General features: G+C 44.4%; 1 protein-coding gene across 8 annotated transcripts in view; it reads left to right on the top strand.

Annotated features, from left to right (window-relative positions):
* The first annotated feature begins 12,304 nt into the window (after positions 1–12,304).
* Med15 (mediator complex subunit 15) overlaps positions 12,305–26,966 on the top strand; it is a 59,868-nt gene continuing 45,206 nt past the window's right edge. For 2 of the 8 annotated variants that reach the window (XM_021231495.2, XM_005077543.4), the window contains exon 1: positions 12,305–12,466. In XM_021231495.2, the coding sequence (XP_021087154.1) occupies positions 12,399–12,466 (68 nt within the window). In that variant the 5' untranslated portion in view covers positions 12,305–12,398. Of the gene's footprint in view, positions 12,467–14,399; positions 14,434–16,752; positions 16,820–26,966 lie in introns of all 8 variants that reach the window. The other 6 variants (XM_013118710.3, XM_005077545.4, XM_013118709.3 and 3 more) reach the window with 5 other exon arrangements.

Here is a 26,966-nt window from a genome sequence, read left to right as displayed (position 1 = left end):
CAGTTTGGGGTGACATGGAACTCACTCTTCAAATTTGTGATAATGCCTCCTGCCCACCTTCCAAGTGTTGGGATTATAGTCCTCAGACACCAGGCCCAGGTAAACTTTTATTTTTTAACTTGAGTTAATATGTGTACAAGAGTTATAGTTTTATCAAATTTTGAAAGCTGAAATTATAGCTGGATGTGATGATCCATACCTTTAACACTGGTATTTGGGATGTAGAGGCAGGTGGATCTCTCTCTCTGAGTTCAAAGCCAGCCTGATCTACATAGTGGGTTCCAGATCAGTCAGGGCTATATAGTGAAATCCTGTATTAGAGGGGATGAGGAATTAAAATTATATGTAAAATGTACAAGATTTAACATATATGCGGCTTGGTTCCAAGATGCATTCCCAAATGCTGCACCAAGGGAACTGATAGTTCCCTGAGGAAAGACACTTCCCAGCTTCCATTGTGGACTGTGGAAGTTGTTTCTGCCAGTAAGGGGTTTCATCTCATCTTCTGTAGGCACTTTGGCCATCTTCACACGTTTGTGACACAAAGTACCCTCTTGCAGTAAATAAACATGGTCCTACCTAAGGTCAGACCAAGCCTCTCTTTCTGCCATCTCTCTACAGCTTTTATTAACTTTAAATAATCTATCATATGGTCACTCTCAATACAGATGCAATTTATTTACAGAAACAAGGTGGAAGGAGAGACCAATTTTTTTATGTCCTGCATAGTTTTCTTTTATCTCTATCATAGTATTCTGCCATATATTATCCAAAAAAAGCCTAAAGCAAGTTAAAAAAAAGTTTAAAGCAAACTTGAAGTTTGTTTAATGTAAAATAGTATTCAAAATCAGGTACATAAAAATTGGTTGTAAAAGACTGAATGTTTAGCAGGTTGGTGGTGGAACATATATCTTTAATCCCAGCACTTGAGAGGCAGAGGCAGGTGGATCTCTGAGTTCAAAGCCAGCCTGGTCTACAGAGTCAGTTAGTTCTAGGACAGCCAAGAATATATAGTAAAACTGTCTCAAAAAACAAAACAAAACAAAATGACTGAATTAGTAAAATGGGTTAAATTTATAATATACCCCAGACTCAAGTGGTTTCCCTTGGATGGACACAGGTTCTCTTGAATGGGACACAATCTCAGCAAAGTAGCATACTAGCCTCATTATAGGTCAAGGAATGTGATGGCCCATCTTGGTTGTCAACGTGGCTACATCAGGAATCAATTGAAACACAAAATTGGAGGGCTCACCCGTGAGAGATTTCTGTTTAATTTGAAGTAGGAAGATATACATCTAATCCAGATATTTGAGGTCAGAAGACACACCATTAATACATATCTCTAGTCCATATCCAATATGGAAGCCTATATAAGGTCATGGAAGAAAGAAGCTTTTGATCCTTGCCTGCTTGTTCTTGCCTTGCCAGGAAATCCATTCCTTCACTGACATTAGAGCCTACTTCTTCAGGACTCCTGCATATATTAAAAACCAACTAAGGCATCCTGCCTTGTGGACTGAACAAGGACTGTGTTCTTAGACTTTCTGTTCATAACCAACCGTTGTTGGATTATCTGAACTGCAGCCTATAACTCTTTCTAATAAATCCCCCCCTCTCGTGTGTGTGTGTGTGTGTGTGTGCATATGCACGCACACGTGCACACACACACATTTATCCTATAAGTTCTAATACAAGGATGCATGGGAAATAAGACCTAGCAGAAATTTGCTGGTACATACTCTGGCTGCATAGGTCTGTCCAGCTCCAGCCATGTAGGCTAAACCAAAAAATCCCCACCTATTTATCTACAGAAAAGTTAAATACTCCTCATGTCTCATATGACAGGGTATATTAGTCAGGTTTCTCCAGAGTCATGGAACTTATGGAATGAATGTCTGTGTAGATTCTATCTATAGACAGACAGATAAAAAGAAGGAAATTTATTGGGATGACTTACAGGATGTAGTCAAACAATGGCTAGCTGTGAATGCAAAGTCCAAGAATCTAGTAGTTGCTCAGTCCCATGGGGCTGGGTGTCTCAGCTGGTCTTCTGTATATGCTGGAATCCTGAAGAAGTAGGCTACAGTGCCAGTGAAGGAATGGATGTGCTGACAGGGGGAAGGCAAGCAGGCAAAGAAGGAACCCTTCCTTCTTCCATTGTTCTCGTATGGGCTTTCAATAGAAGGTGTGGTCCAGATTAAAGCTGTGTCTCCGCCTCAAAATCCAGATCAAAGGCATGTTGTCTTCTTGCCTCAAGATCTGGATCACAAGTGTGCCCTCCATTTCTGGATTGTAGTTCATTCCAGATATAGTCAAGTAGACAACCAAGAACAGTCATCCCACAGGAGCATGGATTATCTTGACCAGTGGAGGAATTCAGAGTCTGTGCCCACATCCTAAATATCTCAAACAATAGAGAGAAAATAATAATGACTCTGCCTTTAATGTCCCCAGAACTGACATATGAGGATGCTGAACAGGAAACCTTGTACCTAAGCCTACCACTGGACTAGTGTGGGACCTGCATGCTGGTTCAATTGGGCATGCCCTTTACCCTGACATTCAATCCTTGGAGAAAGCTAATTGCAGGGTTCATACCCCAACCACCAATGTTCCCTGATTAAAGAAGTATGTCAGACACTCTGTCATCAAACTCACAGCTTTGGAAAGTTATACAGAATATCTAAGCTGTGTCTTTGAAATTTGATTATGTATATGTATTGTCAACAATTGATTCTATTATGTTTTATCCTAAGCCTTTAGATTCTTCAGTAGATGACCTAGATCTGCAGTTCTCGATCTATGGGTCACAACCCCTTTGGGGTTGAATAGCCTTTTCATTTTTTTAAATTTTATTTATTTATTATTAAGTATACAGTGTTCTGCCTGCATGCCAGAAGAGGGCACCAGATCTCGTTACAGATGGTTGTGAGCCACCATGTAGTTGCTAGGAATTGAACTCGGGACCTCTGGAAGAGCAGCCAATTCTCTTAACCTCTGAGTCATCTCTCCAGCTCTTATTAAATTGTTTTAAATCAGAAATCTGCTTTACTCAGATTTTGTTTATTAAATAATTGCTGACATTGTTAATATTTGGAATAGGTATACAAAGTTTATCCTATGGGGTTGCACGGATTATCACTTAGACACTTTCTGTTCAGAATCATTCAGGTGCTGAATTTAACTTCTACTTTTTTTTTTTTTTAGTTTTTTGAGACAGGGTTTCTGTGTGGAGCCCTGGCTGTCCTGGAACTCTCTTTGTAGACCAGGTTGGCCTCAAACTCACAAAGATTCACCTGCCTCTGCCTCCCAAATGCCGGGATTAAAGGCTTTTTTTCTCATGTTAATCTCCATGTAAAGGTTTTCCTCATTAAAGTTGTGCTGTTACTGCCTCGTGGATTATGTTCTGGGTGTCTGCCAACTGGTAAGTTTTATCATGGCCTCTTGGATGAACCCTCCTCTGAGGCACTCTAACTGCTGCTCTCCTTGACCCCCCTCTGTCAGCCTGGAAGTAGCTCCTGAGAAATCAATGACCCTAAACCTCCAAAAGGGGACTAATGAGCCATGGGCATCCAACTCACCCCTCTCCTTCTCACTGTGGACACTGATGTTGGGACTCAGAACAGACAGCTGGACCGAAGCCTCCTTTCAGTCAGTTACCCTCCCTGTCTCACCAGCTCACATCAGCTTAGCATCCTGCAGGACCAGCTGACTGTGCCTGCTGCAGTACTCCAAGGTTAAGAAGGAGCAGATCTGACTGCTGCTAAGAGTGGGATCTGTGCCCTCTTTGAGCAATGTTGCTTCCACACCAACAAATCATAAATGGTTTAAAATGTAGTCTAAAGACACAGGAACCAGACAAATTCCTCTGGTTCCTCTCACTTTTGTTCCTCCCCTTGATCACTCTTTCCTTCTTATTATCCTCATACCTATATATGCTTTTGTAACACAATCTCTTTATTGATTCTTTGGCAATTTCATATCATGCACCCCAGTTCCATGCATTTCCCAGTCCCTCCATATCTGGCCTTCACCCATGCAGTGGCTCTCCCATCAAAGAAAATTTAAAAAACCAGACCAGACCAGATCAAAACTAACAAAAACCACTTGGCTCCTCTCTCTGTCTTTTCTGCCTCTCCAAAACCTCTTCATTAGTTGTAGTGGCATTGGGAGCCATGGTAAGTGACACAGTATATCCTTTGTCCTATCAGCTTTACTTGCAAATGTTCATTTCAATGAGTCACTGGTCTGGTTCAAGGCTTCTGACTTCTGGTACACCATCATCACTGGACCCTCACTGAAACTCCTCTCAGATATTCTGCGACCGCCTGAGTCATGGATGTCCTGCATATATTTTCAGCAGAAACAGTCCCTTCACCTGTTCCAGCAGGTCATAGATGGGGTAGATATTAGAGAAGGCCTCCCCCAGGCTCTGGATGTGGGGTGGGCCTGGGTGTAGAGTGTAGTCTTTTCCTTGCCAGCCACCTAGGCCCTGCCACAGTTGCAATCCCCAAATAACACACAAGACACTATTAATTATGAAGTTGTTGGCTGTTTGCTCTGTTTCTTGCTGGCTAGCTCTGACTTAAGTATTTAACCTATAATTGTTAATCTAAGTATTTCTCTTACCGGAGAAAAGGGTCCAGACCTCTTACTCCTGTGGTGGGCTACATTGTGTCTCTCTTCCCCAGAATCCTCCTCGACTCCTAGTCCCGCCTATCTTGCTTCCCTATTGGCCAACAGTGCTTTATTCAACAACCAATAAGAGACAGACTTACAGAATGGCATCTCACATCACCTGGGTGGTAGTTGAGCTGGTCAGTCATGGCTGCTAGGGTTGCCCCGTCAGGTGAGGGGCCAAGCCAGCTCTCCCATGGCTGAGGTAAGGGGTGGGGCTGTCTCTCCAGAGTACAGAGGAGCCAACTCTCTTGTGGGGGTGGGGCCAGCTCTCTTATTGCAGTGTCCAGTGAGGGGTAGGGGCAGCAAAGGGCAGGGCCAGCTCAGCAGGCTCTTGGATTTCATCTTTCATGGTTCCTATGCCCCTTTGTGTTACCTACCACAGACATCAACACAGACCCCAGTTGCAGCAGAACCATGGACCCAGCCATGGCCTCCAGCAGTTCTGGCTTGGATGTCACCATGGCCGTGGGTGACAAGCACAGGCCACCCAGATCAGTATGGCCCAGCAGCAGCATGGCCCTAGGACAACAACATGGTCTCAGGTGGTAACTAGACCCCAAGCATCTGAACAGTCCTTGGTGGTAACAGGAGCCACAGATGTCAGTCACCTCAAACTCTGGCTGCTGTAGGGACACAGACCTAGACATGATCCTTGGCAGCAGCTAGGTGTGGATGTCATCAAGGCCCCTGATGGCAATGCAGGCCACTCAGATTGGCATGGTCCCAGAAGCTGCATAGCCCCTGAACACCAGCATGGACCTAGATTACAGCCCAGACCCTGGGCATCCACATGGCCTTTGATGGTACCAAAAGTCACAGACCCTTGCTGCAGTAAAGCTACAGACCCAGGCATGACCCTCAGCTGCAGCTCAGGATCCCAATGTCACCATGGCCCTTGGTGACAGCACAAGCCATCCAGATTGGCATGGCTCCAGTGGCACCAGAACCCTCAGACACCAACATGGCCATGGGTGATGGCTCAGACCCAGGCATCCCTGCGGCCTTTGTTGGCAGCGTGGGTCATGGACATTAACACAGACTCAGGCCATGGATCTAGACATGGCTCTTGCTGCAGCCAGGCCTGAAGGTCACCATGGCCCTGGGTGGCAGCGCAGGCCACCCATCATACCTATGTTTTTACCTGTTTTCTAAATGTTTTACTTATTTAACTTCACTCTATACAGGAACAAAACATCCCATGCAAGCTCTCCCAAATACCTTTTACCCTACAACAGCCTCCACTTGCTCTTGATACATCTATAAAAAAGGCCTTTTCGAAGTTGTGGAGAAGCTAAAAGGAGGAGGTCTTCATTCTTTTATCCCAGGCCAGACACAATCCTGTACATCAATCCTTTATTTTCTCCTGTCCCCTCCTTTGATGCCCTGTAGCTCAACACTACTTCTGCTAGCTCACCTTGGTGCAGCAGAACTAGTTAACTCCATAGCCAAGTACTCTCTGCTTACAGCCCTCTGATAATTATTTTCCAAGTCTTTTCAGGAATACAGGGTGGATATTGCCTTGGCACATAGACTTACAGGTTACCGCAAATCCCACATCTAACACAGTAACAATTTCATGATATTCTTATAGTAACAGAAGAAGAAAATCAGAAATCAAAAGCTTTTTAAATATACCAATGGATACATCAGGTAGGCAGGTTACAACAGAAAGGGAAACCTTTGCTTGTCAACTCCAGTTATTCTCTGATGGCATTGTTCCTAGTGTTTGGCTTGTCAGAAGTCAGCAGTCTGTCCGTTAATTCCAAAGGATTTACCTCATAGCCACAGGATGTTAAGTCACACACAGAAGTGAGGAATAAATTGCTACTCAAGGAGCCAAGATAACCCAAGGGAAGTTGGCTCTTGACCTGTAACATACCAACTCTTTATACACACTAAAGTTCTAATTAGTCAATCAGCCCTTGTACAGTGTTTACCAAAGGCACAGCATCTTTCCAGGAATTCCCATTCTTAAGTTCTACCATGCACCAGCTAAATTTATTGTTGCTGTTGTTGCTATGACAAGATACACAAATTAAAGAAGGAAGGGTTTGTTTTGGGCCATGGCTTAAGGATATAGTCCACTATGGGTGGAGGGCTTGGTAGCAAACGTATAGAGAGACTTAGGACAATTGCACCTGTAGCGAGAAGGTAGACAGAGGCAAGCACTAGTGCTCAGCTCTGTTTTTCTTGTCAGTCCAGGACCCAGCCTAGGGGATGGTGCCACCCACAATCCTTAAAGACAACCCCAGGGGTCCAAATCCTGCCAAACAAACCATCAAGATTTAATCTCAGATAGCAGTTCTCAGTATCATTGCACTGAGATCAGCCCTCCACCTGTCCAGGTGCAGGAAACATAGAGGAAGAAAAGATAGAAAGATTGGGAGGGCAGGGAGGAGTGCTGTGTAATGCCACCTTCTGGACATGATGTGACCAATTCATTCATGAGCTGCACAAGACTGGCACTAACCAATGAACAGTAAGCAGTTGACAGTTCCTGGGGGGATCATTCTTCTCTGGGGGTGTCCCCATAGGTAGGTTACCCATGCTTTGGTGGATGGCCCCCATACTGATGCACATATGGGTGGCACTAATTGGACTTAGTAGGTTATTATTTAAAGGAATGGACATAAAGTTGGGTGGGGGACATTTGGGAGAGTTGACGGGGAGGAATGATGGGTGAATATGATCATATTTCTCTGTGTACTTGTATGGCATTCTCAGAATTTTTGTCAGATCCTCTGGGAATGGGGTTACTGACTGCTGTGGGCCCCCACATGTGGGTGCTGGGAATTGAACCTAGATCCTCTGCAAGAGAAAATGTTCTCTTAACCAATGAGCCATCTCTCCAACCTCTCAAAGAATAATTTTAAATATCACTTTCTCTCTTACAAATTTAGGGAAGAGTGGTAGTAATACAATAGACTTCTGTTGTTGTTGTTGTTGTTTTAATATTTTGAGATTTTTTTGGTTGTTTTGAGACAAAGTTTCTTGGTGTAACAGCTCTGGCTGTCTTGAAACTCGCTCTGTAGACCAGGCTGACCTCAGACTCAGAGAGCCACCTGCCTCTGCCTCCCAAGTTCTGGGATTAATGGCATTCTACACCCTGCCCTCCCTATGACTTTGTGTTTCCATGGGATTTCTGTGTGTATGAATATGTGTGCCTCTGCACCTGTATTTGTTTCTTTTTTTTTTCAAATTATAAATGTTTGATTGGTAGTTACTAACTAGCTCTTATGATGATGGAAGTTTCTATCCTGTCAGGTCCTGCAGTCCCAAATAAACACACAGAGACTTATATTAATTATAAACTGTTTGGCCTATTGCTCAGGCTTATTACTAACTAGCTCTTACAACTTAAATCAACCCATAATTCTTTTTTTTTTTTTTTTTTTTTTGGTTTTACGAGACAGGGTTTCTCTGTATTATTTTGGGTTTCCCCATAATTCTTATCTATGTTTAGCCACATGGCTTGGTACCTTTTCTCAGTAAGGCATTCTCATCTTGCTTCCTCTGCATCTGGCTGGTGACTTCATCTCTGTCTTCCTCTTCCTAGTCTGGTAGCCCAGCCTATATTTCCTTTCTGGCTACTGGCCAATTAGCGTTTTATCAAACAAATATGAGTGACAAATTGTTACAGTGAACAAGAGCATTGTCCCACATCACTCTTACACTTAAATTAACCATAATTCTTGCTCATGTTTAGCCACGTGGCTTGGTAGTTTTCCTTAGTGCAGCGTTTTCATCTTGTATTCTCTGTTGCTAACTGGCAACTCCTGACTCCCCTGTATTTATGTCTTTGGCTCTTGTTTTTCTGTTTGTTTTGTTCTATTCTGCTTCTTTTGGGGCTTCTTTGTGTCCTAATGAGAAAGAAAACAAGAAGGAAGGAAGGAGGAAGGGTGTATTGGGTGGGTGGGAAGGATCTGAAAGGAGATGGGTGAGGGGACATGTGACCAGAATGTATTGTATAAAAATAATATATTTTCAATTTTATAAAGTTTAGGCCAGGTGAGGTGGCATATGTCTTTAATCCCAGCACTCAGGAGGCAGAAACAGGGTAATGTCTGTGAGTTCAAGACCAGTGTGGTCTACAGAGTGCATTCCAGGACAGCCAGGGTTGTTACACAATGAAACTCTGCCTTGAAAAACCAAAAAAAAAAAAAAGTTTAACATGAGTTAATGCAATTGGACAACTGCCATAACCATACCAACTCTACCAGAGTTCTGTAGAGGGATAACACAACTGACATTAGCTATTTGTTATAACAGACTCCTCAACAAAGAACAAGCACCTGAAAACTTTGTAAAAGAAAAAGTAGAAGTTAAAGTCAGCATCTAAGGAATGAATGATGAGTTTGAACTCTGTCTCAAAAAGCAAAACAAACAAAAAACAAAAACCAGAACCCAGGAATAGGTTCTAGTTTTAAATTGTGAAATTTCTGAATGACAATAAACTTCTCTTCAGACACAGCAATCCAAATCAGACAAAATTAGAAAAAGCCCAGGTTTAATGGGTAAAATGCTCCAGGATGATTTTCTGTTCCCTTCCCCCAGAGAGGAGATGGGGAAGAGAGATAGTTTAAATACCCTGTGGGAGTGGTCTCCAATAGCCCTGGGGAAGTGCTAACTCTTAGTGTGCTTTCTGAGAGGAGCAGGTTCTGGGGGGAGGGTGAGAGAGAAGGGGCTTCCGCCTAATCATCCCAAACTTTTTGGGTAGATGGATGCCTGGGGCAGGGGTGAAGCTTCTACCCGAACACATTGGAGTCTTCATATCTTCTCGTCATCATCTCTTTAAACTGATGAATCCCATTTCATTAATTCATAAAACAGATTTTATATTTGGGTACAGATTACTGACTTCTAGTCTCACCCTTTGTCTGAATATGTGATCAAGACAGAATTCTCCAAACCTGTTCAGAAGATCCAACAATGACAATAAAACAAGATATCTTCTTGAGGTGGGATAGGAAGACAGAGAAAAATTGAGAAGGAAAGAATCCTCCTCTTGGAATCTGGTTGAAATCTTTGCCACAAGAAAAAAAAAAACAAGAATTCTAGCACAATTAGCAACTGTTTAACACCCTCCTCCTCGAAAGCTTTGGAGGCTGTCTTGGAACTCACTCAGTAGACCAGGCTGGCCTCGAACTCATCTGTCTCTGCCTCCCAAGTGCTGGGATTAAAGGCATGTGCCACCACCACCTAGCTGCTGTCATTTTTCTATGAGAAGTGCACACCTGTGTACTGGAGTGGGCCTTACTTTCTCCTGAGTGCCCCCTTTTCTCCTAATTCTTGTGCTGAATCCTATCTTAAAATATGTTTGCTAATATCTCCAACTGTGTGTGCTTCATTGTGGCTGGCTCTGAATTATTTTCTGCATTAAAATACAAAATCCCTATTGGACCTAAATTGATATCCCTAGAAGATTAGGACACTGTCTCAGGACAAGGTATGATGTGTGCAGAAGTGTCTCTGTCCCTTCCCTGCTGGCATGAATCTAGGGATGTCAGAACATAAGGAGCAGGTATCCACAGATCACCTTGTATTTCCCCCAGAACTCCAACAAGTAAAAACTGTGTAAAGCTCATATTGTTTTTCAATCACTCATGTCTACCCACTACAATGCTTTAAGAGCCTAGTACCTGAATGAGAATAGCTAATGTCCCCAGGAAGATATTCCAAATCTATGTTAGAGATTCCAAAAGACTGATGGAATCTTCAATAACTTGGGAGAGTTGAAATGTTCTATGTTGGGAGCCAGCTTTATCCTAGGCAACGTTGGCATTATAAAAGTCATTTGTTAGGAAGTTCTATGTTTGACCTGACATCATTGTGACCTAGGTCTTCCAACGGCACTAAGAGTGTCACCAGCATCCCAGTCTTCTAGCGGGCACCTCTGCTTTGCTGTGAACTTTTTGTTTGTTTGTTAGAGACAGGGTTTCTCTGTGTTTTTGGAGGCTGTCCTGGAACTAACTCTTGTAGAGCAGGCTGGTCTCGAATTCACAGAGATCCACCTGCCTCTGCCTCCAGAGTGCTGGAATTAAAGGCGTGCGCCACCAATGCCCGGGTATCACTCTTTATTTTTTGAGACAGGATCTCTTTACATAGCCCAGGCTGGTTTGGGACTCTCTGCTGCATGATATGAGAGTTAATGTTAGTCATTAAGATTTGAATAAAGAACCTTGTCCAGGCTGGTCTTAAACATACCTGCTGCCTGCTTTTACTTCCCAAAGGCTAGGATTAAAGTCATGTACCATCATGCTGGGTAATTTTGAATTTTCTTCTTAAGGTTCATTACACTCAGTTTATAACCCACATGTATTTAAGACTTTTCCAAAGACTAAATAAATACACAAACACCCCCCACAAGTTCTTTCTTCTGTAACAATAAACAAATGCTTTTTCGAGACACCATCTCTCTACATAGGCCCTGATTGTCCTGGAACTCACTATGTAAACCAGGCTGCCTTGAATTCAACAGAGATCTGCCTGCTTCTGCCTCCAGATTGCTAGGAGTATTTAAATGATGACTTTCATACAGTTTGGGAAAATGAAGACTTACGAAATTGGTTAGTTACCTTGTAATCCATACTCTAAAGTTAAATCATGTAAACGAAGGGACCAGCCCCCTGCTTTAGTGGCCATGACAGGATACAGAAAAGATTCAACATGTGCTTGCTTGACCTTGCTGAGCCTGCCCTAGTTACTAGGAGGTCAGACACCCTTCTCGTGGCAAGGAGCCAATCAGAAGTTAGCTGGCAGGGTTGTGCTCTGGGTGTGCTTTATGGTACAAGTGTACAATAGTGATGTGTAGAGCATAGCAACTGCCCTGGGAGGGCCTGTGGGCCATAACAGTTGACTCTTCAACACAGGGTGGTCCAAGCCCAGAAGAGCACCAGTCCTGAGACTGTTGCTACCCCTAGATACTCCCCTTACTCTACCCAATATCCCATCCCATCCCATCCCCATCCGGCCCCCCTGGCTTCTCGGGGGTCCTTCTCAGGTCATCCACAGTATGAGTAGACTCGAAAGACCCTGCCCTAATGGGGTTAGTTGATTAAACAATAAAAGACTCTTTGCTTTTGCATCGGAATGGGTCTGTTGGTGACTTTGGAGGTTCAGAATTTGGGCACAACATAAACATTGAAAGGTAAACTTAAGACACACAAGGACAGCAACAGTTAACCACTTAACAGGTCGAAATACTCAAAATGTCTTGTGTTAAGGGATGAAACCTTTAAGAAGTAAGGAATATGGACTACCGAGAAAACATTAGCAGAAATTGGCTTTTGCTTTTCTTTTAAGTATTGACCTTAATGATCCAATGAGCAGAGATCGTAAACCTAACATCGCTTTTTAGTGACAATACTAGTTTCATGTTGATAACTGTAGAATGTAAATATATGCTAAATTAGATATTAAAATTCCAATATTATAACACTATTTAGAAAAAAATGTATTATCCATTAGCAATCATTCCAAGAGCAAAATTAGTCGATCTCAACACTGACAACAAAATGTAAGTAGGTTTCATAGAGACTGGGCGCTCGCTTGCCCAGCGCGCATGCGTATGAGGACACGGGGACTACATTTCCCACAATCTCCCTGTACTTCCGGCGTGGCCCGGCAGCGGGATCGCTCCGCTTCCGCGTTCGGGCCTGGCTCTGTGTTAGAGGCGGCGGCGGTGTCTGTGGCGGCGAGGGACGCGAGCTACGGGCATGGACGTTTCGGGGCAGGAGACCGACTGGCGTAGCGCCGCCTTTCGGCAGAAGCTTGTCAGCCAAATGTGAGTGTGACCGGGGGCGAGGACCGGGTGGTCGGACGTTCCCCGCCGGAAGGTTGAGGCCAAACCGGACCGCCGTAGACCCTGGCGGGAACCTGCGGGGTCCGCTGGGCGCCGGGTACGTGCGCGGGGTCCTTCTACGGTCTCCCCGGCTTGTCTGGGCAGACAGGGAGTGCTGGCTAGTTTTTCTGGGGTCTAACTGCAAACCCAGCAGCCCTGGCTAGTGAGTCATCGCACTGAGCCGCCTCGTCATTTGTGTGCTTGAGTGCAAATTTTCCTCTGCTTAGATTCGCACTGAATACAGACAGAAAGAGAAAGAGGCAGCCAAAGATTTACCAGGAGTGCCGCACGGCTTGTTTACGAAAAAGAGAAACAAAACAAAACCACATCAGTGAGTTGGAGGAGGGTGGAAGGAAAATTGGAAGATTAGTAGGTGTTCAGGCTGTGGGCAGTGGGGCCAGAGAATAGTGTTCTCTTCCACAAGGTGTGTGATCTTGGCCGTGGCAGGGAGCCGCTGTGGAGGATCAGGGAACGAAGTGGCTGGGATGTCCTCTGCTCATGGAGCACTGGTGAGGGCTTCTTTCTCTTAGCCCTTTTACTGAGCTTCCGGAAGCGTTTAGAAAATTGCTTTTGGCACAGTCTTTTCCCTGAGGGTTGGTACTGTTGGTAAAGGAACAGATAGTACAGTTGTGTCGATGCTCGATCATGTTGTGGGTGCTAAAGTGTTAGATGAGTAGGAATGGAGCAGCCTGGTGACAGATTGAGCTCTAGAAAGAAAAGTAGGAGGGTGACAGGCCACCTTTCCCAGCATATGACTGCGAAATCATCGTGAAGGACTGTTGTAGGTGGAGACTTCTGAGTCTTGGAAGCAGAATAGTCAAGGAGATAGGTCAGGGTGAGCAGGTGCTGGCATGGTTGGTGATGGTGGTGTTGGGCAAACTTGTATCCGTGTTTACATGTGGTCTGCCTGGAGGTGGTCCATCGTGAGTGTTGGGAAGGTCCCTGAGTTCCTGGAGATGAATTAAGGACCCAAGAGAGGCCAGGTAGGCAATTAGATAGGCAATTTTTGGAGTGGTTTTGCTCTGGAGGGGTTGGTGGAGGTTCCTTTTTTTACTCACATTTCCACTGCTAGATCACTATCGAGCATATGGGTTCATGAATTGGTTGTAAAAGACATAGTTGGCAAAGATTATAAAGGCCCACGAGATGATGGAAATTGAAAGAGGAAGACAGATTCCAGAGAAAAGGGAATGTGTGGACACATTGGTGACTTACTGGATGGAGGGGGTGGGGGAAGCTGGGTGGAAGGAAGGAAGCTGGGCTACATGTGGGTAAGCATCAGTACAGTGGAAGGAAGGGTACCGGATCAGTGCTTGGTACCACCACAGAATAACTACCGGACAGGTTTGCAAACAGTTCAGCAAACAAGTGTTTTTATTTTTGTTTTGTTTTTGTTTTGAGACAGGGTTTCTCTGTGGCTTTGGAGGCTGTCCTGGAACTAGCTCTGTAGACCAGGCTGATTTTGAACTCACAGAGATCTGCTTGCCTCTGCCGAGTGCTGGGATTAAAGGCGGGCACTACCACCACCCGGCTGTTTTTGGCTTTTTGGGACAGGGTTTCTCTTCCTAACAGCTATGGCTGGCCTGCAACCCACAGAGATCCACCTGCTTCTGCCTCCCAATTGCTGGCATTAAAGGCATGAACCACCACAGTCCAGCTAATGTAAGCTTCTTGATGGAACCTTTGGGGGCATAACCTGCTTCCAACCCCATTCAAGTTGCTGGCCAAATTCTACTGCTTACACTTGTAAGACTGAGCTATCCTTTTTCCATCCTGGCTACTTGCCAGAGTCAGTATTTGTTTCTGGAGATTGTACCTTGTGCTTTGCTTTCTTTGTGACCTATTCTAACATTGGCTGGTTTTTCTGACACTCCAGATGCAGCTTGGAGAGCATTCTCTGAATTTCACAGGTCAGTTTAGAATAATGGAATATGATCTTTTTTTATTAATTATTTTAATTTTGTTTAATTTTTTTCTTTTTTCTTTTTTTTTTAAAGATTTATTTATTTATTACATATACAGTGTTCCGCCTACATACCAGAAGAGGACATCAGACTGAATTGTAGATGGTTGTGAGCCACCATGTGGTTGCTGGGAATTGAACTCAGGACCCTTGGAAGAGCAGTCAGTGCTCTTAACCTCTGAGCCATCTCTCCAGCCCCAATGGAATATGATCTTATTGTCTGCATCCTTAACCACATCTGTAAGCCCCTTTTGAGGTATGGTGAAGGATAGTCACAGGTTCCAAGGAGTAGGGCCTATGTATCTTTGTGGAGGTAGGCACCATTTGCCTACCACATTCCGGTGAGCATATCAAAGGTTGACTTTTAAGAGCAAGCAGGTGTCTTGGTTTGCTTTCTATTGCTGTGAAAAACAAAAACACCATGACCAAAAAGCAACTTGGGGAGGAAAGAGTTTATTTCATGTTACACTTTATCCCCACCATCAAGGAAACCAAAGACAGGAACTCAACCAGGGCAGGAGGGACAAGAGAGATGACTCAATAGTTAAGACCACTTGTTACTCTTGCAAAGACCCCAGGGTTCCATTATAGGCACCTTCGTGGTGTCTCATAGTTGCAAGGGATCCAAAGCCCTGTTCTGACTTGAGCAGGCACCAGGCATAAACTGGTGCATCTCCATATATGCAGACAAAACTTTTGTACACATAAAAAGTAAGTAAAAGTTGGAGAGCTGTGGTAGCACACCTTTAATCTCAGCACTTGGGAGGCAGAGACAGGCAGATCTCTGTGAGTTTGAGGCCAGGCTGGTCTATAGAGTTCCTGGACAGTCAGAGCTGTAGAGAGATCCTGTCTCAAAACAACAAAACATGTATATGCAGAGCAGCAAAGATTGGAGGAGTGTTGTCTACTTCTCCATGGCTTGTTTACCTGCTTTTCTTTACAACAGTGGGTTGGGCCCCCCATATCAATCATTAATCAACAAAATTCCCCACAGGCTTGCAGGCCAATCTGATGTGGGCATTTTTTAGTTGAGGGTCACTCTTCCCAGATGACTGTAGCCTGTGTCAAGTTGACAGACAACTAAGCAAGCTTATTGGGTGCTCTTATTTCTTCAGTTTGCTTGTTTTCTCTCCCGGGTTTACCTTGTGAGTCAATTTCTTGTATTCATAGAGTTTAAGAGGATTTATATTGAGCTAATCTACTAATCTATACTTTTTTTTTTTTTTTGGTTTTTCGAGACAGAGTTCCTCTGTGGCTTTAGAGGCTGTCCTGGAACTCGTTCTGTAGACCAGGCTGGCCTTGAACTCACACAGAGATCCGCCTGCCTCTGTCTCCTGAGTGCTGGGATTAAAGGCGTGCGCCACCAACACCGGCTACTTTTTTTTTTTTTAAAGAAAGAATTTCTCTGTGTAACAGCCTTAGCCGTCCTGAAACTGGCTTTGTAGACCAGGCTGGCCTTGAACTCCCAGAGATCCACCTGCCTCTGCCTCCCAGTGCAAAGATTAAAGCCATGTGCCACCACTGCCTGCCAAATCTACACATCTTTTGTTCTGACTTCTTCCAGTATTTATACTGTTGTTTAAATTTGGCCATTTTAGGAAACGCTTCAAACTCTAGTGATTTATAATAGATGAGAAATAATGAAAGCTTGGGGCTTGTGTATCTTTGTGGAGGGGCAACATTTGCCAACCACATTTGGGTGAGCATATCAAAGGTTATAGGGAGTAGCTCAGTAGGAGGTCATTTATGTAGTTCCCAGGAAGCCATGGGTTCAGTTGTTAGTTGTTGGGGAGCATGGAACTACTTGGAAGGTTCTGTAAACTTTCAGTGGAGAGGAAACACCTCTCACTGAGGAAGAAGCAAGTTTGACATTTCTAACTGGCAGTCTAGTCTTAGCCTTCCACTGTGTCTACCTTTCTGGCTTTTACTAGATCGCACAAATGAGGGCAATGGGTAGCCCAATGCCATCATCAGGCAGTCCACTGAACTGTACTCAGGTTTTTCTTTTTTGTAGCTCTCCTTGTGGTTCAGTTTCTCTGATCTTTCCGTTTTAGCATTCAAAGTTCTTCCTTTATTTCTTTGTTTTTACTTGCTGGAGATTGAGCCCAAGGTCTTGGGTGTGCTTAGCATATACTCTGATCCTGATCCATACTTCTAGCCACTGTTTCTTTTAAACATCTGTTCCTAAGTATTTAGGCTGTCCAAAGATTGTGACTGAAGACTGTCTCTACCATTGTCATAAGCTGCTTGCTCTTCTTCCTTTCAGTGTCTGCTTTGGTGTCAGATACTTAGGATCCATCCCTGTCCCCTCATCTAAAGTGGGTCACCCTCTGGTAAGTTTAATTCAGTCCTTTTTAGTTTCTCAGAGCACTCCAGTCCTCTGCAGGATGAAGAGTATGGGAAGCAGTGTTTTACTGGGGACCACCTGGTCAACCTCTCCTGTTACAGTGACCATTGTTATGTGCTGTGAAGCTGGATTCTTCCCCTTCTCTACTCATTGCCTTTGTGACCTTGGCACTGCTTGACCTTTCATCTGTGAAATGATACTAGTCTAGTTTGTCTCACAAGGATGCTTGGAGGGACACTGTAGAGAGTTGTGCAAGCTTTGCAGGGTCTGGGGATTGACTGAGCAGAAAACTCTTCCAGTGACCTCGCAGTGATAGGAGACACTTTGGCTTGGGTTGATGAGGGTAGTATCTCTAAGCCCAGTGTAGTTTGATGCAATGACATCTAAAGAAACCCAAAGGAGGAAAGTAAGTAGGATACAATTGATTGGTTCACATTGACTATTAATGAAGCAGCCATATTCCCTGCAGAACCCCTGGAGAGACCCTTCTTATATCCTCCTGATCAGGGCTTTGTTGGGCTTCCTTGGGATTTTTTTTTTTTTTTTTTTTTTTTTTGATTTACGAGACAGGGTTTCTTTGTATTGTTTTGGAGGCTATCGGTCCAGCCCAGCCTCGATCTCACAGAGATCCACCTGCCTCTGCCTCCCGAGTGCTGGGATTAAAGGCGTGCGCCACCATCGCCCGGCATTCCTTGGGAGTTTTGATTCATGCTTATATGTCCCTGGTCTTCAGGCTCTTGGAAAGCAAGTATGCATCCATCCTGACTTGTTCATACCTAGCATCAAGTAGGTCTACAGCAAATGCATGAGCAGTTAGTGAATGCCAGAACATCACCAGCTACTTCTCAGGGTTTCTGTGTGTATATGTAAGTCACAAATTGATGCTGTTTACAACTTCTCTCTACCATATGTTTTAAGACAGTATCTCTCACTAGTCCTGAGCTCACTGATTTAGCTACACAGATTGGCAGCAAGCCCCAGAGATCCTCCTTTTTCCACCTCCCCAGCTCTAGAATTACAAGTTTGTGAATTCAGCTTTGTACATAGGTGCCAGATCTCAAACTCAGGTCCTAGTGCATTCCAGTAAGCCCTTTACCCACTGAGCCATCTCCCTAGCCTGTTCCCTGTTCTTAATTTTCCTGCTATGCTGTTACCCCCCATGTAAGAACCTTAATAAACTGAGCACTGTTATTGAGTAACGTAACGTAAAAACTGATAGAATATGTGCCAAAATGACCATAAACTTTATGTCAAGGGTAACTTACTCTTGAGGGTTTTAGCTCTGGTACTCTTTAGTGTAGCACATTCTCTCTCTCTCTCTCTCTCTCTCTCTCTCTCTCTCTCTCTCTCTCTCTCTAGTGTAGCACATTTCTCTCTCTTTTAATTTTTTTTTTGAGACAGTTTCTCTTGTAGTTTTGAGACTGTCCTGGAATTCGCTCTGTAGACCAGGCTGGCCTCAAACTCACAGAGATCCACCTGCCTCTGCCTCCCAAGTGCTCAGATTAAAAGCATGGGCCATCACCGCTCGGCTGTTTCTAAACAGATGCAGGAAGGGGTAGCAGCAACTGGGGAAAGGTAGGTTTGTGTTAGTGTCCTGGTAAAATGTCAGAAGGCCAAGGAGAGCATGCTGTGTGGCTGGAGCAGACAGGCAGTTGCCAGTGATTTCTGGTGTTTGTCCACCTCCCTACCCCCCCCAAGTCTCACTCTTCATGGTAGCACATACCCAGCACTACCAGCTTAGGGAGGCAGAGGCAGGCGGATCTCTTGAGTTTGAGGCCAGCCTGGTCTACAAGCTAGTTCTAGGACAGCCAGGGTTACACAGAGAAACCTTGTCTTGAAAAACCAGACAAACAAACAAAAAGCCAAGGGTTTAATGTAGTCCAGGCTAATGTTGAACTCATTATGTATCAACCCATACTCAGCTAGCTGTGTTGAGTTAACACATGTTGTCATCATGTACCTCTTTTTTTTTTGTGGGTTTTGAGGTAGGATATCACTGGGTAGACTGGGTAATATGAACTGGTCTGGAGATGCTAATATTGTAGGCATGGGCCAGTCACCATGCTCAGAGCTGGATGCACTTGTCCCATTGTAAGGTGAGGAAGCAGACCTAGAGAAGAGCTCACTGCTGTTGTAGTTAGTTACTCTTCATATTACAGGTGGATGCTGATTGGATCATACTGTGGTATTAAAGGCAAATAGCTTTTAAATATCTGGGAGAGCAAGATTCTATCCATTTCATGGACCTGGGTAAGGGAATGCTCAAAGTGCAGTGGAAGCCTTTAGAGAGGAGCCTGCTGCTACTGAGTCTACAGTTTATGTTAGGAATTCTCCATAGATCCTTAGAGACTGGAGTACAAACCCCTAATGCCTTTTTTTCCCCTTTAGGGAGGCAGGTTGAGAGTCTCACACAGCTTAGGTTAGCCTTGAATTCAAGGTCCTCTACCTTGCTGGTGTTGGGATTACAGTCACCACACCTAATTTCCTGATGATCTTTGACCTCTTGCCACAGACTGAGATCTACCATGAACCTACTAGAACTGAGATACCAATTTTCTGATCAGAGATCTTTCAGCTATTGCCTGATGGTGACTGAGCCTGTGGCACCTTGATGATGGTGCTGGACATACTGAAGTTTGGGGATCACTGACTAGGGCAAAGCCATTGCCTTAAATTATTCCTTATGTGGATAATAGTTTCAGTTAGATACCCGAGGGAAAAGGAATTCTAGTGAACTTTCCAAACTTCAAGTGGGCAATTAAAATCATAAAACCAAGCAGGATAGTTCAGAGACCCTTATGTCCTATTTTTTTGTACTCTTATCTTCTCTCCTCAGCTGTTCCGATACCCAGGTTATGTTTAGTGGCTGCCCATTGCCTATAGACCCAACTCTTGAGTGTTCATCCTTCCTCCAGGGCCTGCACCTGTATGCCCTACCCTCATTCTACATTATATCCAACCAGGCTGCCTGTGAATCCTCAGATGAACCAAACTCTTTCCTTGGCTGCTGTTGCTTTGTTTGTTCTGCCTGAAAGACCCATCCTTTCTGTTGCTGAGCTGGGCAATTCTTCCAGGACAGTGAGCTTCCTGTCCTGTCCCTTGTCCCTGCAAGTCAATGAAGATAAAGCAGTTTGTTTCATACTAGTCTTAACTCTATGGGGAAGGAACAGCATGAATTAGCATTGGAATTAGCATCCACTCCTGTCTGGTCATGAGTGTTAGAATGCACAGGATTCTTGAGTCTGTCTGACACAGGTTTCCTGAGTACTCTTGTGGGCCTGTTGAGGTGTGGTGCTGGGGTTCACTGTTGAGTACTTAGCTTGAGTAAAGACAGAAGTGACACATGAAGATGTTGGTCAACCAATTAAATCAGCTTGGGATACATAAATGAGGATAAACCACCTACCAGTACTCTTCAAGTGTTAATTTCCTTAGCCATTTCTTCCCAAGACATAATCCAAGAGTGTTCATGCTCTGGTGAGATGGGATACTCACTATTGCATCATGGAATGGAGCTTTTTGTATTTTTTAAGATTATTTTTGTTTTTATTGTGTGCACAAATGTGTGTGTGTGTGTGTGTGTGTGTGTGTGTGTACATGCGCATATATGTATGCACTTGGATACAGGTGCCCTTGGAGACGAGAGTCCCTTGAAGCTGGAGCTATAGGTGCTGTGAATCAAATTTAAAACCTCTGCAAGAGTAATATGTTCTCTTAATCTCTGAGCCACATTTCTTAAAGTGGAACTTTTTTTTAAAAGACAGGGCTTCTTTGTGTAGTTCTGGCTGTCCTGGAACTCGATCTGTAGACCAAACTGGCCTTGAACTTGGAGATCTGCCTGCCTCTGCCTCCTGAGTTGTGGGGTCAAAGGTGTGCACTACTGCCTGGCTACTGTGACTTCTTATCAGTTGTGCTCCTGATGACTGTGGAGACCAGTAGAAGGGGTCAGAGCCCCAGGAACTGAAGTTGCAGGTGGTTGTGAGCCACTGTGTGACTGTTGGGAATCTGCCCAGGTCCTTTGGAAGAGCAGCTAGTGCTCATAACTGCTGAATCATTTCACTAGTCCCCTTTTCTCATTAACACTGACTTTCAAAGAAAAAAAAAGATATATTTTTATTTTATGTGATGAGTGTTTGCTTGCATGTATGTAAGCACATTGAATATGTACCTGGTGCCCTCAAAGGCCAGAAGAGGGAGGGTGACAGATCCCTGGAATTGGAATTGCTGATAGTTGTAAGCATTATGTAGGTGCTGGAAACTGAAACTGGGTCTTCTGTAAATATCAGGTGCTCTAAACCACTGAACCATTTCTCGTCGTGTTTTTTTTTTTTTCTGCTGTTGTTTTGGTTTTCTGAGATAGGATTTCTCTGTACAGTCCTTGCTGTCATAGAACTCTGTAGATCAGGCTGGCTTTGGACTCAGAGATCCACCTGCCTCTGCCTCCTGAGTGCTGGGATTAAAGGTATGCACCACCACTGCCTGGCTCTTTTTTTTTTTTTTTTTTTTTTTTTGATTTTAAACTGGATCCTGATGAGTAGTTCAGGCCTATGAATCAAGATCTTCCCATTGTTGATTGTGCTCCTTCACACCTTTTCAGAAATGTGTGTCTGTAGTTCTAGTACTTTCATGTAATTTCAGGGTTTTAAGGCTAGCATATAGGTCTTAAAATTTTTATTTTTACTTTATCTTATGTGTATGAGTGTTTTGCTTGTATATATGTGCACTGCATCATTCAGTGCCTGCAGAAGCCCGAAGAGGGTACCAGGTTCCCTAGAACTGGGGTTGCTATGGTTGTAAATTGCTATGTGGGTATTGGGAACCTACTCCAAGGTGTATATAGTCACTTTTCTTTCTGGACTGTTGGTGTCAGAATGGAGTCAGGCTGTGTTGGGACATGGCCCTTATTTACCACATTGCCCTGAATAGTTTTCTTTTTGGTTTTTTGAGACAGAGTTTCTCTGTAATCCTGGCTGTCCTGGAACTCCCTGTATAGACCAGGCTGGCTTCAAACTCAGAGATCCGCCTGCCTTGGCCTCCCAAGTGCTGGGGTTACAGGTGGGTGCCTCCACCGTCTGGCTGAGCAGTTTTCTTAATTGGTGCCAATTTATATATAAAGCAGTGTCAGGGAATGTTACTTGCTCGACACATGGGCCTGGTGTTTTCACAGCATCTACCTATATAGCAAGCAATCTTTTTTAATTTAAATGCAAATTCAAATTTGAGACCTTCTCAGGTACAGTGGCAATAGGACTGGAAGGGATGGTCTTAGGAAAAAGCCTCTGAAGGAAGGAAAGGTTGGCTATGGTGAGTGTGTGTATGTACTTGTACATGTGTGCGTGTGGCTGCATATATGAACTTGCAGAGGACAGAAAGGAGGCACAAGCCAGGTATCCACCCTGCAGAGAAAGCCTTGGTGATGCATTGATTCTGAGAGAAGGATGTGAGGTGATTTGGGTTGTGGGTGTCAGTACCAATACTTCCAAGGAGAAATGTTCCAGCAGCAGTGCTACGGAGAGTACGCCTGGAAGCAGTCTTCTGAAAGGGGCATAGGATGAGCCTGCTCTACAACTAGAACCTGTCTTTGTTAAAAATGGGGTGAATGGTTCAGGCACTACCTGAGTAGTGGAGAAAGGAAGAACCAAATCTACAAAGTTACCCTGTAATCTCTACACCCCACATCTGTCTGTCTCCATCTCTCCTCCACTCCCCTTCCACGCACACATGGTAAAATTTTGTTTTTAATTTTTGAAAAATGAAAAGATTGTTATGACGAGAGAGTAAGGGATCACTTAAGGTGGTTCTGTTTGGTAAGCAAAACAAAAACGTAGTCTAGAGAACAGAAGGGAAAGAAGGAGCCAAGGCTTAATGGCCTCTCAACTACTACTCCATAGAGTACCTCAGAGGCTCACCTCTCCTTTCCTCTGCTTATCTTCCCAGAGAGGGGTTGTTGTTTGAGGGGCACAGACTTCAGACCCTTGGCTTCAAAGAAGTGGCTCTGTGGCAGCAGTCTCAGCCCCCCTCCTCTCCTCAGCCCTGCCTGCCTCTCTTGTTTTGGTCAGTATAGCCAGAATTTTGGGTGTAGCACTTCACTGTCTACAAGATAACATTATAGGGGATTGAAAAACAGGAAAGTGTTTCTGTAATCTCTCTGCCCAGTTGTGCCAATATTGACGTAGGGATACATTTCTCCTAAACCTGTGTGCTTCTAGTATGACTGAATGAATGTCTGTTATGCTGGTGGGCACACATGCATATGATTGAATGTCTATCGTGTTGGTAGGCACACACACACACACAACTAAATGTCTGTAGGCACACACACACACACACACACACACACACACACGACTGAATGTCTATCATGTTGATAGGCACACACACACACAGACTTTTCCTGAGTCCAGTTTTGAGTGGTAGTTTTTTTCCTGCCTGAGGCTGTTTTCTCTGCTTAGACTGGTTCTAGCTAGCCACTGTGTGCCCACAGCTTTCATTCACAAGAGGAACAGACTATGTATAGCCCTCCTCTTGCTTAAGATAAACATACGATTTAATGCTTTTGGGGGGAGTAGTTCTTCCATGGGCCTTTGAACATTCCCAGAAGTAGAGTTAATAGGAAAAAATTTCCAAATCCTTTGAGGGGTAACGGCGCATGGCCAGTTCTCGATCACCTGCACTTTCTATTCCCTTCTGGGCTGTTTTACCTCCCACCCAGGGTGCCTTGTGATTCTAGCTGTGAGTGCCCATCTCTAAAGATAGGGCTCCTTGCCCCAGCACCACAAAATCATTGACACAGTGTGGTGGTGTAATTGCTTGGTGGCAATTGAGATGTTCTGGATCCCAGGCTGGCATCAGGTCAGAGGTCAAAGGGTCTTTCTAGCTCTTGGTTCTCATGTGCGTGCGTGTGTGAGTGAGTGAGAGACGGTCTCACACATTAGCTCTGGCTATCCTGTAATTCACTGTGTAGACCATGAGCTCACAGAGGTCCACCTTCCTCCTGAGTGCTGGGACTAAAGGCATGTGCCACCACTCCCATCTTAGTTCTTTTAAGGTTGGAAATACCAGAAACTCATGTCATTTTAGCCAGCTCAGAGTTTAAAGGGCGGTAGGCAGCTTTCTTCAGGCTGGCCCTCGTTGATTTTGCTCTTTGGCTTTCCTGGAGAGAACAGGAGGAGAGTTTAGCTGAGCAGCTCAGAAAAGTGTGAAGAGAAAAGTGTGCAAGTCTCTGCTCTCTTCAAGTTCAAAATACCCATTCCTATGTGGGCAAATAGTTAAATTCTGAAATATACTACTGGGGCTGGAGAGATGCTTCAGTGGTTGGGAATGCTTCCTGTTCAATTATGAGAACGGAAGTTTCAATCCCAGCATCCATGCAGCAAGCTGAGTATTTTACAAATACACCTGTAAATCCAGCTCTGAAGAATTCAACGCTGTTTCTGGCCTCAGTGTATGCACAGATGTGCACCTACACACATATGAATGAATGAATGAATCTAAAGTCAGGAAACCTGCAGATGTTTGTTAACTGCGTGTCAACTAATAAAAGAAAGACTTTGTACTATAGTTTAACGGATGTGCCTCAGCTGCCTGTTAGAAGGTCTCAGCTGCCTGTTAGAAGGTGGTCTCAGCTTCCTAGAAGGTGAGACCACCTGCATACAGGGGCAGTGAATTGCTGTTGTGCATTAGAAGGTGAGCAGTGGGGTTGGAGGAGTCTTGAGTTCAATTCCAACAACCACATGGTGACTCACAACCATCTGTAATGAGATCTGGTGGCCTCTTTTGGCCCACAGGCATACATGCAGGTAGAACACTGTATACATAATACATCTTTAAAAAAAAGGTGAGCAGTGATGTGGGTTGCTGCCACTCTAAGGACTCCAAGGAAGCAGTAAACTAGATGAGAGTCAGGCCTGTGTGGGGAGGACAGAGGTCTTTCATCTGGGGTGTAGCTTCATTGAAGCTGCAGCTAGAAGACACCTTTCAGATGGGTAGGCATGGTGACCTTGCCCACCTTAACATCCCTACCGACTTCTTGTTTTGTTTTGGTTTTTGAGACAGGGTTTCTCTGTATTGTTTTGGAGCCTGTCTTGGAACTCACTCAGTAGACCAGGGTGGTCTCAAACTCACAGAGATCCGCCTGCCTCTGCCTCCCAAGTGCTGGAATTAAAGGCGTGCACCACCGCCCAGCTCCTACCAACTTCTTATTCTGGGACCTGAAGAATGTATGGTTTGTTGCTAGGAGAAACGCTTCATGTCTTTTAGCTGACACAGGAAGGTTTAGAAATGTGAATAAGCTGGGAATGGAGCCAAGAGGGAGAGCACTTGCCCAGCATGCATGACCCAGACTCCATCCTGAGCACCACAGAAAGAAAAATGAATCAGGTTTTTCTTAACAGTAGCTGATGTTCCTTGTGTAGTTCTTAAGAACAGAAAGTCATTTTAATTTACACTCTGAGCAAGCAAATTTCTAAGTTTTTGAACTAGCTTTAAACCTTAAGTTTTTTCTTTTAAGATTTATTTAAAATTGTGTTTCAGGAGGTTATGCATGCAGATACCTGAGGAGGCCAGAGGAGGGTGTCAGGTCTCCAGGAGCCGTAGTTGCAGGTAGTTGTAAGCCATCCAATGTGGGTGCTGGGAATCAAACTCTGGTCCTCTGGAAGAGCAATACAGAGTCTTAACTCTGAGCCATCTCTCAAGCCCCAGGATTTTTCTGTGTCTGTGATACATTGTGAACATTTGTCTTTCTAAAATCACTATTTTTATTTTGTGTATATGAGTATTTTGCCTGTATGTGCGCCACGTGCGCCATGTGCAATTGTGGTACTTATGGAGTTCAGAAGAGGGCATCAGATCCCCGAGCTGAGGATGCTGGGAAATGAACATGAGTGCTCTTAGCGACAGAGTCATCTCTCTAGTCCCTCCCTACCTCCTACCTCCTTCTGAGACAAATTCTCACTATTGCAGCCCCGACAGACCTGGAACTCTGAGACTTCTACTTCCTGAATGCTGTGTTAAGAGTAGGGTACCACCACACCGGGCTAGCCTAGTGCCGCTGTCCCTGCTTTTTGACACAGGATCTCATTCTGTAACTCAGGCTGATTTCAAATTTGCTTTAATCTTCCTGCCTTAGCTGCTCAAGTGCCTTATATTACAAGTCTGAACCATCATACCTCACTAATTCATGATTATTGTTTAATGACAGTAATATCTCAGTCTCTAGTCCAGGAGAGCCTGGAACTCACTCTGTGGGATAGACTGGCCTCAAACTCCTGGAAATCTGCCAGCCTCAGCCACTAGTCATAGAACTGAGATCAGAAGGGTGAACCACCATATTCAGCTTTCATTGTTTTATTCTCTCCCCCTCCACAAATAACTTTGGGGGAGAGAGAGAGGGGAGGGAGAGAGAGAGAGAGAGAGAGAGAGAGAGAGAGAGAGAGAGAGAGAGAGAGAGAGAGAGAGAGAGAGAGAGAGAGAGAGAGTTGTTGTGTGTGTGTGCGTGTGCATGTGTGTTTCCTATGACAGGGTATCTCCGTAACAGCCCTGGCTGTCCTTGAACTATCTCTGTAGACCGGGCTGGCCTAAAACTCAGATATCCACCTGTCTCTGCCTCCTAATTGCTGGGATTAAAGATGTTGGCCACCACCACCTAGCTGTAGGGATCATTTGTATTCAAACTATCACAGCAGATAAATCAAATTTTATTTATTTATTTATTGTTATTTATTTATTTATTTTTTGAGGTAGGGTTTCTCTGTGGCTTTGGAGGCTATCCTGGAACTAGCTCTTGTAAACCAGGCTGGTCTCAAACTCACAGAAATCCACCCTGGTGTCAATTTAATTTTTTTTCGAGACAGGGTGGCTTCCCCCCTCCCCTTTTTTTTTTTTGGTTTTTCGAGACAGGGTTTCTCTTCATTGTTTTAGAGGCTATCCTGGAACTCGCTCTGTAGATCAGGCTGGCCTCGAACTCACAGAGATCCGTCTGCCTCTGCCTCCTGAGTGCTGGGATTAAAGGCGTGCACCACCAACGCCCGGCCTCAATTTAAATTTTTTTTATTGTGTATATAGTATTCTGCCTGCATGTGTGTCTGCACGACAGAGGAGGGCACCAGATATCTATAGATGGTTGTCAACCGCTA

The sequence above is a fragment of the Mesocricetus auratus genome, unplaced genomic scaffold, assembly GCF_017639785.1.
Source record: "Mesocricetus auratus isolate SY011 unplaced genomic scaffold, BCM_Maur_2.0 Super-Scaffold_100008, whole genome shotgun sequence".
Taxonomy (NCBI): Eukaryota; Metazoa; Chordata; class Mammalia; order Rodentia; family Cricetidae; genus Mesocricetus; species Mesocricetus auratus.
This window is presented reverse-complemented; position numbering and strand designations above follow the sequence as displayed.